This window comes from Ruditapes philippinarum, unplaced genomic scaffold (genome assembly GCF_026571515.1).
Source record: "Ruditapes philippinarum isolate M1 unplaced genomic scaffold, ASM2657151v2 ctg1779_1_1_1_1, whole genome shotgun sequence".
NCBI lineage: Eukaryota > Metazoa > Mollusca > Bivalvia > Venerida > Veneridae > Ruditapes > Ruditapes philippinarum.
The window spans coordinates 172398-189349 of NW_026852234.1; the positions used below are offsets into that span (position 1 = coordinate 172398).

Here is a 16952-nt window from a genome sequence, read left to right on the forward strand (position 1 = left end):
TAAAATAAGTGTTGTGGAATAAAAATAGCTCATCATGTGATATTGTGAAGTAGAAAACCGAGTTGTTCTGAACAGAAACTGTACTGTTAAAAGATTTTGTAAGTTATATTTATTTCCCAGTTTAAATTCCTCAAACATTGAATGATAAGCATGACAGGTGATAACACATGATGTGACTGTGTTTTTCCACTACTTGGTACCGGACTGAACCAGTCAATTGTATATGCAATATTTCAGATCACTATCTCAGTTTTTTCTCTCTCCAGAATAATATTTAGGGTGGGAAAATGACTCAAATGAAAGAATCGCGCCAGAAAATTGGTTTTCAATTTACCTTAATAAATATTTCTTTATAATTATCTTTTGCACATTATCAATCTTTGTAAGGATTTCAAACTTATTGTTTTAGGCACAGGCACGAGTATCGGACCTAGGAAGAAAAAATATGACCATATTGATAAAAAAACAACCTGTGTTCATCCAGGTACGTATATTAATATACGTACCTGGTTCATCTTAAAAGTGTTAAAAAAAAACCTTTATACTATAAGTTAAGTCTTAACTTATAGTATATTTTTAAAGGTGGTCATAGTTTACATTTTTTTGACACTTTTTGAACACAGGTTTTTTATCAAACTGGTCATATTTTTTCCTCCCATGTCCGATACTCGTACCTGTGGTGTTAGGCCTTTTGACCTCAGTTGAGTCCCTGTAACCCCATTGCGGAAAGGTCAGAAACATATCGGGCATTAATGGTACATGTATTGGCATTTCCGAATTGGTTTGCTTCTTAAAATATTGCAATGAATAAATTCTGGCTTATGATCTTTAATTATCGGAAAACAATCTACATATTCATAAAATAATTGCAATAGATTTCTGTCTCAGAAAAATATGTTATTCTGTCCAGGTTTAACTTGGTGTCAGGGGTTTCATTTTGGCTTAAATGTTACAGCGGCAATGGAACCGCTACATGGCGACTTTCCACTCAAGTGTATTATTTCATGGTACAGTGGGCACTCGAGTAGGTCCACCGTCCCTCAGTCTTTTTTATATTGACAAGAAACACAAGAGTTATATATAGAACTGTTGAACTTTTAATGAACAGATCAAAGTATTCGCGTGAACAACTCTTAACTGATAGGTATATAAAACATAAAAATGTATATAGAACAATAACAAACAGCAAATGATAATTGATACTAAAGCAATTCTATTCTAACTTTGAACAATAAATTAACTAAATAAACTTTATAATACTGGCGACAAAACATCTATTTTACATGTACATCAATATAATGGTGTATATCATAATCTCTAATTAACCATTAATCTGCAAAATTTGTGTAATGGTTTGCGCGACTTTAAATTTGGAGCAGTCAATTCAAAATTTAAAGGATTTCAATACTTGAGCTACCAACATGGAAGTTCAGACTGGCCCGGCTCTATATTAAAGGTGAATAACAATCACTTCCGGTTCAAGCTGGGTCACTTCCGGTTCAACCAGGATGAGGTTTAATATTGATTAAACATGATTTTTTATGACAATAATGGATTTGTCCCATATGTTCAGGACTGTCCTGAAAATCGGAAATTTATCCAAGTGGCAATTTTGTCCATATGAAAATAATTGTAATAAACAAAATATATTGTAAAAAATTTACAAAATGTCAAATAATAACACATGATAACTCTGAATACAAAATAGAGAAATCAGAATCCATATCAACAAAATAGAAAATGTTTCAGGCTTGGTTTAATTGAGCCTTTTCATGGACGGTACTTCCAAAGTGCAAGTAACCGTCCATGCCCCCATAGCACCGGCTTAAACTTCAAACATTTATACATAAAATGGCATTGTTTTTGGCATATGTTCTTCTAAGTTTCAGTCTGATGAAATTATTATTAAATGCATAAATAACCTTGTTTTTGGCATGTTTTTTTTCTAAACGTCACTCTGGTGAAATTAACATTAAATGCAATACTAGTAATAACGTTGTCTTGTTATAATTCCTTCTTATTTCATGCTTTCCAGTGTTTTATTGTAATATATCAGATGATTATATTCTGATAAACCACTAGTGAAATTTATAAAATATAATTTTCACTGTAGCCGGACTATATCTGAATGCGGATGAAAAGAAAATCAAAACTGAATGGAATAACAGGCAAAAATAAATGCCGTCATGCGTAAATTTTGCTTCTTTCGGAAAAGAAAGTTGAGGTCACCATACATTATGTTAAAAATGTAACAAAATTAAAGAAATTGAACAGAACTATATTTCAAACTTGTTGATGTGACGTCATGATGTGATGACGTCACGAAAGAGAATGCGCGACGTTACGCGGCAAAATCAGTAAAAAATACTTAAAATCACTTAAAACGCATGAAATAAAAAGAAAATTTATTTGTTTTACATATAAGATTGAAATATATTTCATTCGTGAACACCAGCTATTATATTTTCACTCGTGGCTACGCCACTCGTGAAAATATTGCATCTGGTGTTCACTCAGTGAAATTATATTTCAATCTTACATGCAAAACAAACAAATATCCTCTATTTAATATTAATATGATAAAACAATCGTAAAACAAACTTTAAATACATAAATGTCATTCTTTATCAATATTTTTACAATATGTCAATATTTAATTCTCTTTTCCACATCTTTTCATGATTGGATAAACTTCAAACACTAAAACATTTAAGAAATTTCGTAGAATTAACTTTGAAGTACATGAATTTTTATTTCAAGTTAAGATACCCTATTTCCCTACAATAGGATTAAGTTGAAATAAACCGAAGTTCCTAAAGCTCATAAGGCTAACTTATCATTAAATACTACTAAATTGGCGTGCCATCATTTTCAAAACATTACAACAATATACTTGCTTCATAAACATTTCTTATATTATACATGTATGTAGTTTGTATTTGTTCATAACTGAATTGTCTCTGAATAAAGAGGGTTCAAAAAAGAAGAGAAAAAAAACAAACAAAACAACAACAGAATATTGCACATAAAATTACATCAACCTCGTTAAAAATCTTTAATTTAAATGACTGAAATAACTACAAGCAAAATAAACAAGATGTGTTTGTAACACAAGATACCTCCAGCCTCATATATGTTTATAAGTAAGTTATTGGGAAATTTCGTTAATTTTGAAAATTTGACCTTGATGGTCAGTCATTTTGAATAGGGGTCAATGTTAAATTCCTGTCTAACTGACAAGAAGTATATTGTGTCCATAAATGAGGCATAGAGCTTGTGGAACATAGATGTTTACACTAAACAAGCTGAATTTGTGTAATGGATTTGCCCTGCTTTGTTTAATTGGATTTTACGTCACACCAACACATTATAGGTCATATGGCGATGTTCCAGCTTTACTGGTGGAGGAAGACTTCATGTGCCTTTCCGTCCATTATTTCTTGCACAAATGGGCACCGGAGTAGAACAACCCACGTTCCGTAAGCTAGCTGGATAGCTTCCTAACATGAAAGATTCCCTGCTTTGAATTCTGCAAAGTCAAATTGAAAATAAAGAAATTTTAAAGCCAATATGTTGTTCTACAAACAGTTTAGATCCTGGTAAGACTACACAAGAGTACAGACTGGCATGGCCTTTTACTGGTTGCACAAGCTTATCTCTATCAGTTCCAGCAGATTAAGTGTTAAGGCAGAGGTTTTTCACAGAGGAACACAAATAGGCAGAAATACCTATACAAGATACAAACAAAATGCTCATAATCTATGAATGCAGAGAGTAAAATCATACTACTACTTTAAGTAAAATTAATATAAAAATGAATACACATGTATACTATCTACTTAGTCAACATTAAAAATTAGAATATAAAAAACAAATATCATTTGAAACTTAGTATATCAAATAAATGAACCTATATTACAATATATTCCAACAAGACCTCCAAAGAGGCAGGGCAATATATGTCCGATGACAAATTCTAGGGCAATATCTGACCAACAAAAATGCCATTCAGTAGCAAATTTCTTGTTTAAAATGGCAAAAATGATCATCTTTTCCCCTTTCAATGTGAATACATATTAATTAGAGATAGAAGGCAGGTGAACTTTTTTCACTTCAATTTGACTTAACAAAAAACTATTGTTTAAAAATCAATTATTTTAAATTTGCCTTATAAGGATATGAAACAAAGTATTATTAATAGCACATTACTCATTTACACAGCCTGACACGAATATGCCGACAGTAATATGAATGATCTAAACATATAATCCTCCAAAGGTACTGTGTTAGAACCCTTAATGCCAAATAAAAAATCAGCTCTAAATTTTAGATAATTATTCTAAGAAAACAATAATTTTACAATTTAAAACTTACATATAAAGGGGAATAATTCTATGAATAATTAATTGACTGCAAAGGAAATTAGACTCGAACTTTCTTTTGATATAACATACTTACATGCCAGATATAAACATACTGATATTCTTCAAAAGTTATACTACGAAAACCAATTGTCTTCATAAGACAGACAGACAGGACAGACAATGCCATACTATAATACATCCCAAAAAAAATCTTTTGTATATAAAAAGAAAAAGAGTAAATAAAAAATATTTCCCATTAGATGATTTTCTTTAATATAAAAAATAACATATACTGAACAGATCCTATCATTCAATGTAAGAAAAATAGCAGTAACAACTTTATAACTTGAATCAATGACAGAGGTAACAATCTCTTAACCCTTTACCTCATATATATGCGAAACAACGCATTTTCAACCCCCCCCCCTTTTTTTAGGCCTGAAATAGTGAACAAATGTCCTATTTGGGGCCCAAACACATGTTTTCGTTTGAGAACTGTTACTTAAATAAGTGAGCACTTTTTCGGCGCCCACCCCATCCAAAAGATACATCAGGGGGTTGCCAGAAGGGGGATATGCCCCCTTCTGTTTGGGGGGTTTGAAGGGGGGGCGGAGTCCCCCTCATCGCCAAGAAAATTTTGGACTTGTGAGAGGCTTAAATGACCCCAGGTCGATCATAAGATAACGTGTAACCAACGCTGAAAAGCCTTTGACTCTATCTCAATCCCTTGAGAAGTTGCAGCACTTTGAAATAAATTTTGATGGAAAAAATCGAGGCAAAATAGTGATTTTTGTCAATTTTGAGATGTCCCCTCGTTGCCATGGTAACAGGCAATTTAAGACTGAGCATGTCGTTACAAAGGCAATGGTCCAGTCAACATTTGTGCCAAGTTTGATTAGTATTAAAGCATTTTTCATAGTTTCATAGCAGTTTGAACTTGTAAGAGGAGGCTTTTCAGTGAAAATGGCCATTTTTCACAATATGCTCATGGGGGAAAGGGTTAAGTCATCAAAAACAATCTTCTTAAATTCCTTAAAATTGGAGAGCAATTACAAGGTGAAAAGTAAAACTAGGTTGTTTATAACAGGTATCATATTAAAATTATACAAAAATACATATATTAAAAAAAAAAATGACACTGCTCTGATAAAACAGCAGGAGCATGTATGAAATTATCACTTAAACAACATTATAATAGCAGTTGAATGTTTTGTGTCAAAATCTTTTATTCTGGTGGCTAATATAAAACATTTATTTTGCATTACACAATTTTTGTTCAAGCTCTCACTAAATATGATTGCAACAATAGGAAATCTATGTGTCTGTACAAAACTTTTGATTTTTCTTTTAGATATTTTCAATTTTTCACACAATATTTTACAAGTTATAACTTTACAAGCTTAAATAAACTTTGAAAACAGCTGTGTAGAGAAGGAAATATTTACAGTAACATGTCAGCCCACAGACATGTGCCAGGTTTTCTGAAGTACTTTGATGCAAACAATACATCATACAAGACAACATACATGTAGATAAACAACTACAATAAACAAATCAACCAAACAACATATTACTTTTAACAACATAGCTACATTTATGAAAATAAAACATATTTACAATAGCACCTATTTAGATAAATAAAGAACACCATTGTATGACTATGAGTGTGAAAACACATAGAAAACAAACACCATATCCCTTCATAAAGAAGAGATTTCCATTAAACATCACACATTACCAGCCCGCATAGCTCAATCGGTTAGAGCGCGAGACTTGTAATCTCGACATTGTGGGTTCGATTCCCGGGCTGGCCAACTAAAATTACTAATCAGTCTTTCGGATGAGACTTTAAATCGAGGTCCCGTGTATGGGTGCTTAAACACTTGGCACGCTAAAGAACCAGGAGAAGCTTCTGGAATTGGGGCATCTTTCTGTATCTGTAATTGCACTATCCTCCGAAAAATAAAATGACTAATACTCTTCTGGAGGGCTCGCCCATATGGGCAACCGGTGGCGAGTATAAATAAACGCAAATACACACACATAAACATCACACAGTCCTTCAAATCAATGCATCACTTAAAGTTACATTATGCCTATCCAGAAGTAAATGATGAATGTTCAGGAAAAATTAATATACATAAACATTTTGTCATACTTGTTTTAAATTTTATAATAAATGTCATCCTAATAATAAATCAATCCCCTGACCCAAATAAATACATGTACCTATAAATATCCTTTGGAAAATATTGGTAACGTTCAATTTATAAAATGAGTTGGTCAGTCCTTTAAAGACAGATTCTATATTTTATCCTTAACAATTTTAACCATCAACTATTGTTCAATTGCCATTTAAAGAGTCAATCTTTTGAAATATACAATTAATTTATCTCAGTTAAACAGTGGAAATATTAGCAAATTGTCAATATAAACATTTCCCATCATTTAAAGTAAAAACATAAAGTACAACCTCTACATATTAACACCTATTCCTAGACAATGATTTTGGATGATGCCTAGAGGGGTTGCTCTTGAGAGGTTAAATTTATTGTAATGTATTCATTAAAGTGATGCGGCTGTTGTAAAAGAGGTTGTTGCTCTACAAACAGTCACTCTGTAGAGATTACACTGTATTTGTACTGCAAAATATACATTGATGAAACACAAAATTTACAAAACAACACATTAGTGTAAAAAAAAAGATTTTTACCAAATTATGTATCCCAGCAATAAAACTAACAAACAGTACACCATTATTAATTGATACATTTCTATAAAGTATCATTTACATCTCTGCAAAAGAACAATACAACAAAGCTTTATAATACATCTAACAGATTCAATACAAACTATCAAACCAACAAGAAGATTTTAACAACAATTTAAGATATGATCTGCTTATATATTATAATAAGCATATCTGATGAGGAAAACTAATCTTCAAAAATCAAAGTTCAGTAAAAATATTTAACGTTTCAATATTGTGTAACTTTTCACAATCCAAATGAAACAGAGATTAATGATTTTGTTGTCCAAAGTATGACAAAATTTATTATTTTCTTCATGTAATAGAGATTTCTGCATGTTTTGACAGCTATAGTTATGTATTTAATGAGTAAGTAAGTAAAAGTCTTAGGCTAGGTTTCAATAACTTTACTTGTATTTTTGATACCATTTTTGCTAGTTAAAAACAAAGTGTCCATAACAATCAACACCAATATGGAGGCTGTGCTGCTTCACCATCAATAACTGATATACAAAAAAAATAAAATTAATCAACTCAACATTGTACATTATTTATAGATATCACTCAGAGTTGTCAGGCAAATATTGCTGATACTCATCAGTAACATCCACAATCATTCCTTCCTTGGTAACTCGAACAATATGTGGACTGTCACCATGTTTTCCTTTCTTTAACCCAAGTAACATCTTTTTCCGGGCTCGGTCCTCATCTTCAACTCTTGTGCACATAACATAGCATTTCCTCTTACCGCACTGTTTTGAACTAGCTACATTATGTGATTCATCCTGAGCAAGGTCAACTTTGTTTCCTGCATCCTGTCTAGGCTCCACATTGTTTCCATCATTATCTGACTGAGCAATATCAACAACCTTATCATGTTCACATACATAATTCACACTAGAAGAATTACAAACTGAGCATTTGTTCTTTTTTGTTTCACCATCAGCTGCTATATCAGTCAAAACTGCGGATTTATCATCATCACACTTTAATAAACTGGTCGTGCTGGGAAAAGTAATAGTTTCTCTTTTTGTACCACTGTTTTGGTCAAAAGTGTTGAAGTTTTTAGATTTGCTATCAATATCATTTTCTGTCTCCTGCAAGGGCGACGAGCATTGAACTATTTTTGTTTGGTTTTGCAGCTCCGTATTGCCATCTTCCACAACAGATCTTGGTAAGACAGTATTATGCATTATACTGTGGCTTTCAACATCAATATCATCTTTAACAATAACTTGGAATGCAGTCTGGCCTACACTCAAACCATCTTCAACATCAATATGGTGGCAGTCTTCTTCAGTTTTAAGCAAATCTGTTTTCGGGCTATTATTTGTGGATCTTAACTGATTTCTGCCATCAGAAGTAGTATCATTGTTGTTAACTGTCTCTTCACTATGATTCATCACATTGTCTACAATTCCTGCAGTTTCACAAAAACCACCTCTTTTTTCAATATCAACACTTGAATGTTTAGCATTCACTACGGAAATAACATTCTTGTGTCTATTTTCAATAGCCTGATTGTTCAAATCTTTTTCTTGAGATTTATCATTACTATCATTAAGCTCAACTGACCAGTTCAGAAACTTGTCTAAGTCTTTTAAATTATCTGTCATACCCTTTGAACTATTTTCAGTTAGTAACTTATCTAAACAAGCTTCATTTACACCTGCATCTTCAATTATAATACAATCTTTATCAGCATTAAATTTTCTATCAGCAGCAATCCCTTTCATAAATACAGGTAATATTACTGAAGTCTTATTCTTATCACATTCAGCACTTCTTGGTCCATTGTTTCTTCTTTGATTAGTTTTGTCAATAAACCCATTAAATAACATCTGTTTTTCAACATTGCACTTACTATTTTGGTTTTCCTCCCTTATTGTTGAATTTGCCATGTTCCCATGACTGGTTATCTCAGAACTTTTTGATGTATTCATTTTTGTTTTACCCTTAATACTTAAATCAAGCCCTTTACAATTGGCATCAGTATCAGTTATTGTATAAGGTCCAATTAAATCACCAACAACATGGTTTCTATACATAGGTTTGTTTTCTTGAACATCATGTTTTACAGACTGACAATTCTTTTGAGTTTCATCGGAATTTACAATTTGCTTTGTAACATATGCTTCATTTTGCTTCAAAGGTTCAACATTTTCTGCTTTCCTGCCATGTAATTGGTTATCAGCATGAAGCTTTTCACCTGATAAAGTGTCTTTAACATCTTCATCTTCTATAAGATTAATAACTTCAGTTTCAGATTCTTTTACATTTTTACCAGTACCTGTATTTAATGATAGGCTATTTCCTTTATCATTTACATTTTGCTTTTTAACAATATTTATATCTTTATTATCATTATTATGCTTCACATTCATTACTCTTACATCAGCACATGGATCTGTACAGAGTTCCTCATTATCTTCTTTACCTGCTTGTGTTTTGTCCTTTGAGACATCTGATCCAACATCTCTAAAGCATTCCACAACAAGGATATCACTACTTGCATACTCAACAACATCTACAGATGCATTACTATAACTTGACACTTTTATATTGTTTGTTCCAGTCGCTCTTTTCCAACAATCAAGATTAGATTTTCTATTTCTTCTACAACGCTCAACACAAGTTTTGTCTGTGCAAATATGTTTCTTTGGATCTCTCACCTCCTTTGGATTTGGTTCTGGCCAACTGGCCAACTTAATATTCAACTTACCCTGTGACTTAGACTGGTCTGCCATGTTGCTATTTCTGCGCTCATTTGAAAATTCCTCTATCTCTGTACGAACTTTTCTTTCTACATTACCACAGCTCCCTTTTCGTTTGCTTCCTTTACCTTTACAAACTTCAGATTCTGATCTATTTGCAGCACTTGTAGTAGCATTATTCATATCTAGATCAACATATAATGGAATTTTCATATGGTTTGCAACTATTCTATTCAGACCTTCTACATATGAGTAAGGTTTTTTAGTTTTAAGCAACTGACATTCCTCATTTGTTGGAGACTCCATCGCACTTTGATCTACCTTGTGATGCTTGTGTTCTTTCTGTGATATCTCTACACCTGTACTTATGCCAGAACTTTTCTTTAAACCTTCGTCTTTGCTTTCTGTTGTCCCCGATTCAAAATTTGGATCATGTACAAACTCATCTATATAGGTCACTGACCCAAACTTTTTTGTAAGTTTTTTTAAACATTCATTTTTAACGTTACTGCTAGATCTACACCCTTTCACTTTAGCACTCTCTTTGGATTTTATTTCTGTCAAACACTGACCAATCCTCTCACAACTTTTACTCCTGCTTTGTCTCTTTTCACTGCTACTTACATCAGCAGTATTTTCCGACTTTGTCTTATCAATACGAAAATCTGTTTTAACATCTTTCCCGTCATGTTCTTCAATTTCAAGATTTTCAACAACAACATCTGGTTTATCATTTTGATTCACTTCAAACTCATGTGCAATCTGTCTTCTACCAGACATTACCTTCAAACAAATGCCCTTATGTCTAAATGCTGTCTCAGTTGTTGCTCTTGGAACTGTCAGTGATTCAAATGTCTGTAAAAAATAAATCATTTTTTAATTTATTTTTTTTATAAAAAATGTAAGAAAATTTAAATCAGGGTATCTAAAGGAATTATAGATGAGATAATTACTATATAAGATTATGTAATCACAAAAAAAGACAATGCACTCAAAAACCTACACATGTTTTTTGAATAATAAAACAATTGTGTCAACCACACTTGGATGTCAAAGATATACTTCACAGTCAGCCAGAAGTATGTAATGTTGTGACAGACAGAGCAAAAATAATTTGTCCCTTATCTAGTGATCTGACGGGCATTTATGTAATAACTATGTTAATATATTAATAAAAGCTTTGACATGAAACTATGATTGGAAAAGCTTTCAATGCATCAACAAATTATTTGTAATAACACTTCAAAATTCACCCTTAAATGGACTCCATTGATCTTGTTTTTGTTTGGCATGAGGGTACTGCATAAGTGGATATTTCTTTTTTCTGCATTTTTATTCTATTTTATAAAGATCTATTCCAATAACTTGTGTGCAAAATTTTAGAACATTCCCTTATTTTGTTTTTCCATAACAGTCATTTTTGTAGTGTAAAATGACAAAAATGAAAAGTGTAATGCTTTTTTATTTCCAATCAGGCTCAGAACCACACTTAATATCAGTTTTCACTTGAATTTGTTATCTTTTATCTTAATTCAACTTCAATAGGTGGCAGTCTAGAAGTTACTATAAGTAGCCAGCTTTGACTGTAATAGCTGTCCTTTATAATATCATTTTTAATTAAAAGGTTGTACATTAAAGTCTCTGTAACTAAATTTAATACAATTTGGTAGTCAACTAAGGAAAGATATACAAAAAAGATATTATGTGCAAAAATATTAAAGCTTTCTATACATTGTTCACTTCCAAAGGAAGAAGGAAGGATTGGGGACTATTGGCCACCTCACTGCTCAGTCAAGCATATCAAAACTAAAGCTGCAATAAAAGTGACGAATACCCCCACTATCTCTAATGACAGAGGATTTTATTTAAGTGCGATAATCATTCTTTTTGATAGCCAACCTTTCAGCAAAGATTAATGTAAATCCTTCAAGGGGTTTAGGACTAACAGCAGAAACAAAGTTGTCAAACAGTTGAACTTCAAGGGTAACTCTGACTATGAGATAGCACAGCAGTGTTTATTTTCTTGAGTTTTAAGTCATACCCGCTTTGTAGATCATACGGTGACTTTCCAGCTGTCCTCATGGGCATCTGTGCATTATTTTAGGTATAAGTGGGCACCAGAGTATAACCAGAGATGTTCTGTAGGCTCTAAAGTCTAGAATCTAAAGTCTTTGCCTGGTTTCTTATTCACAGCAGTAAAGAGTGAGTGACTCACAGTAAACAATCTAAACCTTCATAAAATTAATATTTGAGCCAAGTTCGTTGAAAATCAATCAGGTAGCATAGGATTTATAAAACAGACATTGTGGAGATGGACATACAAATACCAGTATAGTCCTTTCCACAGTGTATGGTAGGGGTATAATAATGCTTACCTCACTTGGATTCTGTTCCACCTTAACTTCTTCATTATCTTCATATTCACTGTCAGCCTCAACTTTTGCGACCATGTTTGAGCCTTCATTTATCGATCCCACAAAACTCTTTTCACATTCTTTTTCATGCATCAAATAATGTTTGTTCAAATATTCTTTTCGTGCAAAACCTTTATTACAGATGACACAAACAAACTCCTTGCTATTGAGATGGAAACTTTTGTTGTGTCTCAAAAAACTTCCTGAAAATCAAAACATGTTTGTTACAACTTTTAGATATTTTCTGCATAAAATTTGGGGCTTTCATAATAATTTAAGTACAACAGCTGTAGGGTGTATTGGGAGACAAAGATTCTGGTTACTGCTTAGAAGTTTTGCTAAACACAGGTAAAACTTATTGTGAAGTTACTTTGGAGAAAAAAAAAATGAAACCGTTGTTTAAGAGGTGTTTGCTCAACAGAGGGCCTCTGTAAAGAGGTTGTACTATAGATTTATTTGATTTACAAAATATGTACATATTCAATAATCCTTGATACAGCTTTCTTAAGTTTTTTCTCTGGCAACTATGCAGCATTACAAAAAGATAAATTATTTCAGTACTGTTTGTTTTTTTTGGTTTAATTGGGTTTTATGTCACACCAACACATAATAGGTCATATTGCGACATTCTAGCTGTACTGATGGAGGAAGACCTCAGAAGCCCTTCCGTACATTATTTCAGGCACAAACTGGCACCTGAGTAGAACCACTGACGTAAGCTAGCCGGATAGCTTCCTCACATGAAGGAATCCAAACTCCCTGTCGGGATTCAAACCCATAGCGGTGAGGGGCAAGTGGTTTGAAGTCAACAACCTTAACCACTCAGACATGGACACCCCCTATTTCAGTATTAACTTTAACATTTGTTCATAATACAATACATACATAGTAAACACTTACTCTTATGAGCGAAGACTTTGTCACACAGCTGACATTTGACAGTAGGCTTCTGTCTGATGTGTACGAAGAACCTGTGATTTTCCATATGTTGCACATGATCGAACAGCCTGTCACAGAACTCGCACTTTATCGAGAACTCTCCAGAGTACGTGGCATGCCAGTTCATGTGTGACTTAAGCTCTATCTCCTTCGTACATCTCTTCTTGCAAATGTTGCAACTGTAATATATAGAAATACAGATGCCAAGAAAGTTTCAGTGACCTATATAGTATGATTAAGTCACTTAAAACTTTACCAATATAAAAAAAAATTGAAAAAACACCATAAGAAAGCTGTTTTAAATGTGTATACTTATTCTCAAAAATATATGCAATTTTCATTACTTAAAATTTCATTCTGTTCTGTAACCATATCCAATTTTCATCATCTAAGATATTCATTTATGGATTTTTGTTCATTTTTTTTTCTGTAAGATAATCACATAACTTTGTGAAGTTTCAACTCATTCCTTTCAGTAGTTTTGGAGATGCCAACTTACCATAAGTTAACAAGAGGGTCATGATGGCCCTGAATCCCTCACCAGAAACATATGTTTTTCAGTGTTAGAAATAATTTTTCAGATGAACTTGCCTAAAGGCAAATTCAGCTCAATTGTAACTTGCCCCTCTAGTTATATAGTTTCACAACACCAATTTTTTTCTCTAAAAAAAGAGCCTTTCACAAATGGCCCAAGTTTATTGGTACTGTACATCTGGCAAGTAAAGCATGTCAACTCACTCTTTCTAATTTCCTTTTCATACTGGAGCCTTTTTTAAAAGACTGCCTAAGAATGCTACAGACAAAGTTTGGTGATCCTCCATCAATTAGTTTTATAGTAGGAGAAGATGTGTTAATGTTGTTCTATATTTAGCTCTGTTGCCTCCTAAGAGGGGGCAATTGTAATGATTTAAGCAAATTGTTATCGTCACAAGGATGCTACAGAGCAAATTTGAAGTAAATCTGCCCAGCAGTTTCAGAGAAGATGATTGTTGACGCATGATGACGGACACTGGACTGGAGTATCCCCCTTTGATACTAATAGCTCATCCTTCCGTTCTGGTAAGCTAAATACAAAATGGTATTTGCAATTCTGACATCAAAAGAGTACAATAAGCTCTTCCTTTTCTTTGAATAGTCAAGCTGATAAAACATTTTCTGAGTTAAGAAAATGTAAGGAAAAACATTGTTAAAAAAACATTGTAAGAAACATTAATGAAAATGAGTAAACTAATGGTGTAAAATTGTGCTGAAATATATCAAAACGACTAAATCTTAAAAATACAAACAAAAGTAATTATTCCATCAGTCAAGTAAATTAAAGTTAGAAATCAATCTAAGCATAATTACATAAAAGACATCTTCCTCCTTATTGCAATCATATAATAAACCAATGAATAAATTTCTCTTGGTTTCACACAGGGGTTTCACACTGTAAATATAAAAAAAATAACAATATCAGTATTTTGTTGTGCATGATTAACTGCAAAAGGAAACTGATATGTGCTTCAAAGGCAGAATTCAGATTGTTTTCCCTCGAAATGCGAATTTCAAAGTAATAATGCTATTACTTCTGACCTACAAAATGTACTTTTGAGGACATCCAACATGATCAAAGTCTTAAGAAGAATGATATACTTTATCATAATACATGTACCATCATGTTAATATGCTTCTTGTAAATAATATATATAATTTATAATAAATAATTAAACATTATTCCATTAACATATAGTAAAACACAACTTTATGCAAGCATAAATATCACAAATGCACAGATGAAATAGATATACAAACTTCATATAAAATTACTAATTTAGTAATTGCCAATGTGGCAGATTAGAAATACACAAAAATTAATTTTATTAAAGCAAAACATTTGAATCTGAACAATAAAATAAACAAAGGGTTGTATCATTGAAACATACTTTTGGTGTCTACAGTATGGGTTTAAATTGGGTTTGAATTGTATTTGCATCAAATACTTCATCTGGCCACTCAACATGTTCAAGTCAAAAAAATTCAATTTCTTCAGAAAATACTGGTTTCCTAGTAGTTTGCAGTCCCAAGTCAAAGTTATTAATAAATAGAATAAAAATCTGCCTTCGCACGAGTATAAAACTTTGACAGAACAAAATTTGGTACATGTCCAGAATCACCATGTTTTCAATGTTGCTCTTTTACTTTACTTTTTGATTGGATTTGGAATATAGGCCTGAATGCAACACCCTTTCTCACTTTTATTCAAAATTTCATAGTAGTTTTTCGACCTTTTTATTTTGAATAAGTTTTTTATTTTAAATATTAAGATGTTCAAATATAAAGTAGATCTATACTGTCATTAAAATTGATAAAACTTATGTTTTGCTCAAGAAAAGTATGGTGTTTAATAGATCTATTTGTTTCTTTAATGATGGAATAGTTTTACTTGTCGTAAGTTTTAGTATACACAGTCTGTAAACAATGGTAAAATATAACTTCTGGGCCTCTTTTATCTGTCTATACACTATCCGAAAATGTGTATACTTTTGCTCGTGTTTGTCTCTGCAATAACGATCAAATCACATCGACATTAAGAAAAACATGAAACACTCCAAATAGAAAGTAAATAGTTTACCATAATACATTTAATTAAAGCTGACAATCGTGCATTCTTGTACATTTAAATGTCAAATATCGCTAACACTTTGTTCAGAGAGGTCAGGTGTAAACCAACCAATTTTAATTATCGTTGTCATCTTCATTGGGTCAGAGTGATATACTCAGTTTCCTTCTTTCTCTTTTTTGACACCACGAGGCATATTGATGTTAAAAATAAAAAAGTGTTGATCTAAGTGTTTGGTTCCCATAAAATCGTTTGACTAATCCTTTGCCTGAAAATATGTAAATGTATGTTAATTTTCTATCATAGCAAATAAAACAAAGATTTAGATAATTATACATGTAAACATAGCATAGCATTTCCTTGCAAATGTTTACATTATGCAAGTGAAATGTGTATCAATATTTTGAACAAGAGCTGCCAATTGGACAGCATGCTAGACTATTCTCAGTGCTTCATAGTAAAATATATAAGAGCCTGGATAATGTAAGAATTAACAAAATTAGGAAGATTTCATTCATCAAATACAAATAATGTACATGAAATATTGAAGTAAAAAAATTTTTTAGAAAAAGGGCCATATTTCTGTCAAAATGCAAGAGAGTTATGGGCCTTGAATAGTGACCTTCAATTATGATCCAACATAAGTTAAAAATGGACCATAATTCCGTTAGAATCCAAGCGAGAGATATGGGTTTTGGATACTGACCTCCAAATATGATTCTGAAGACTCGTATTGAGTTGCAAGTAAATATCTTCCGTAGCTTCGAAGATAGATCTTGCATGTAAAACTTTTACCCAGAATTTTTTTACATCAGTCTGTCAAAATTCATACTAGATTTATGGGACTTGGATAGTGACCTCCTATTATGCTCTCAAATAAGTATGTGAAGTTACAAGCATATGTTATGAGTGAATGATGAGATATCATGTTTTTATGCAAAACTTGAACGAAGCCAGCGCCTAGCTGATTAATACCCCTACCGTTCTTTGAAGTGAGCACTATGAGTTGTTTTTCTTATGTGTGTATAATACTGTTTCCATTTTAGAATTTTATATCATTTTCCCAGCTGCCAGGTATTTAAGACCATCTATCTCTCTTTCTCTCTCTGGACTTGTCATATAAACTTAAGTGGTCAAGTGGTTCATATAGTGTTAACTTCTTTGCAATTG

General features: G+C 32.3%; 1 protein-coding gene across 1 annotated transcript; it reads right to left on the reverse strand.

Annotated features, from left to right (window-relative positions):
* Window positions 1-11972: 11972 nt before the first annotated feature.
* On the reverse strand, window positions 11973-15900 carry LOC132753518 (zinc finger protein 468-like). Its single transcript, XM_060744001.1, has 4 exons — window positions 15795-15900; window positions 14528-14609; window positions 13142-13359; window positions 11973-12444 (listed from the first exon to the last, which is right to left on the reverse strand). The coding sequence occupies exons 2-4, from the start codon at window positions 14557-14559 to the stop codon at window positions 12101-12103; spliced, it is 594 nt and encodes a 197-aa protein (XP_060599984.1). The 5' UTR covers window positions 14560-14609; window positions 15795-15900; the 3' UTR covers window positions 11973-12100.
* Window positions 15901-16952: the final 1052 nt, after the last annotated feature.

Coding starts and splice junctions, on each gene's coding strand:
- LOC132753518 (XM_060744001.1), bottom strand. CDS start 14,559: ATGATTGCAATAAGGAGGAAGATGTCTTTTAT. Junction 13,360..14,527: donor AGGAGGAAGATGTCTTTTAT/GTAATTATGCTT, acceptor TATATATTACAG/TTGCAACATTTGCAAGAAGA. Junction 12,445..13,141: donor CAAAGTCTTCGCTCATAAGA/GTAAGTGTTTAC, acceptor TTTGATTTTCAG/GAAGTTTTTTGAGACACAAC.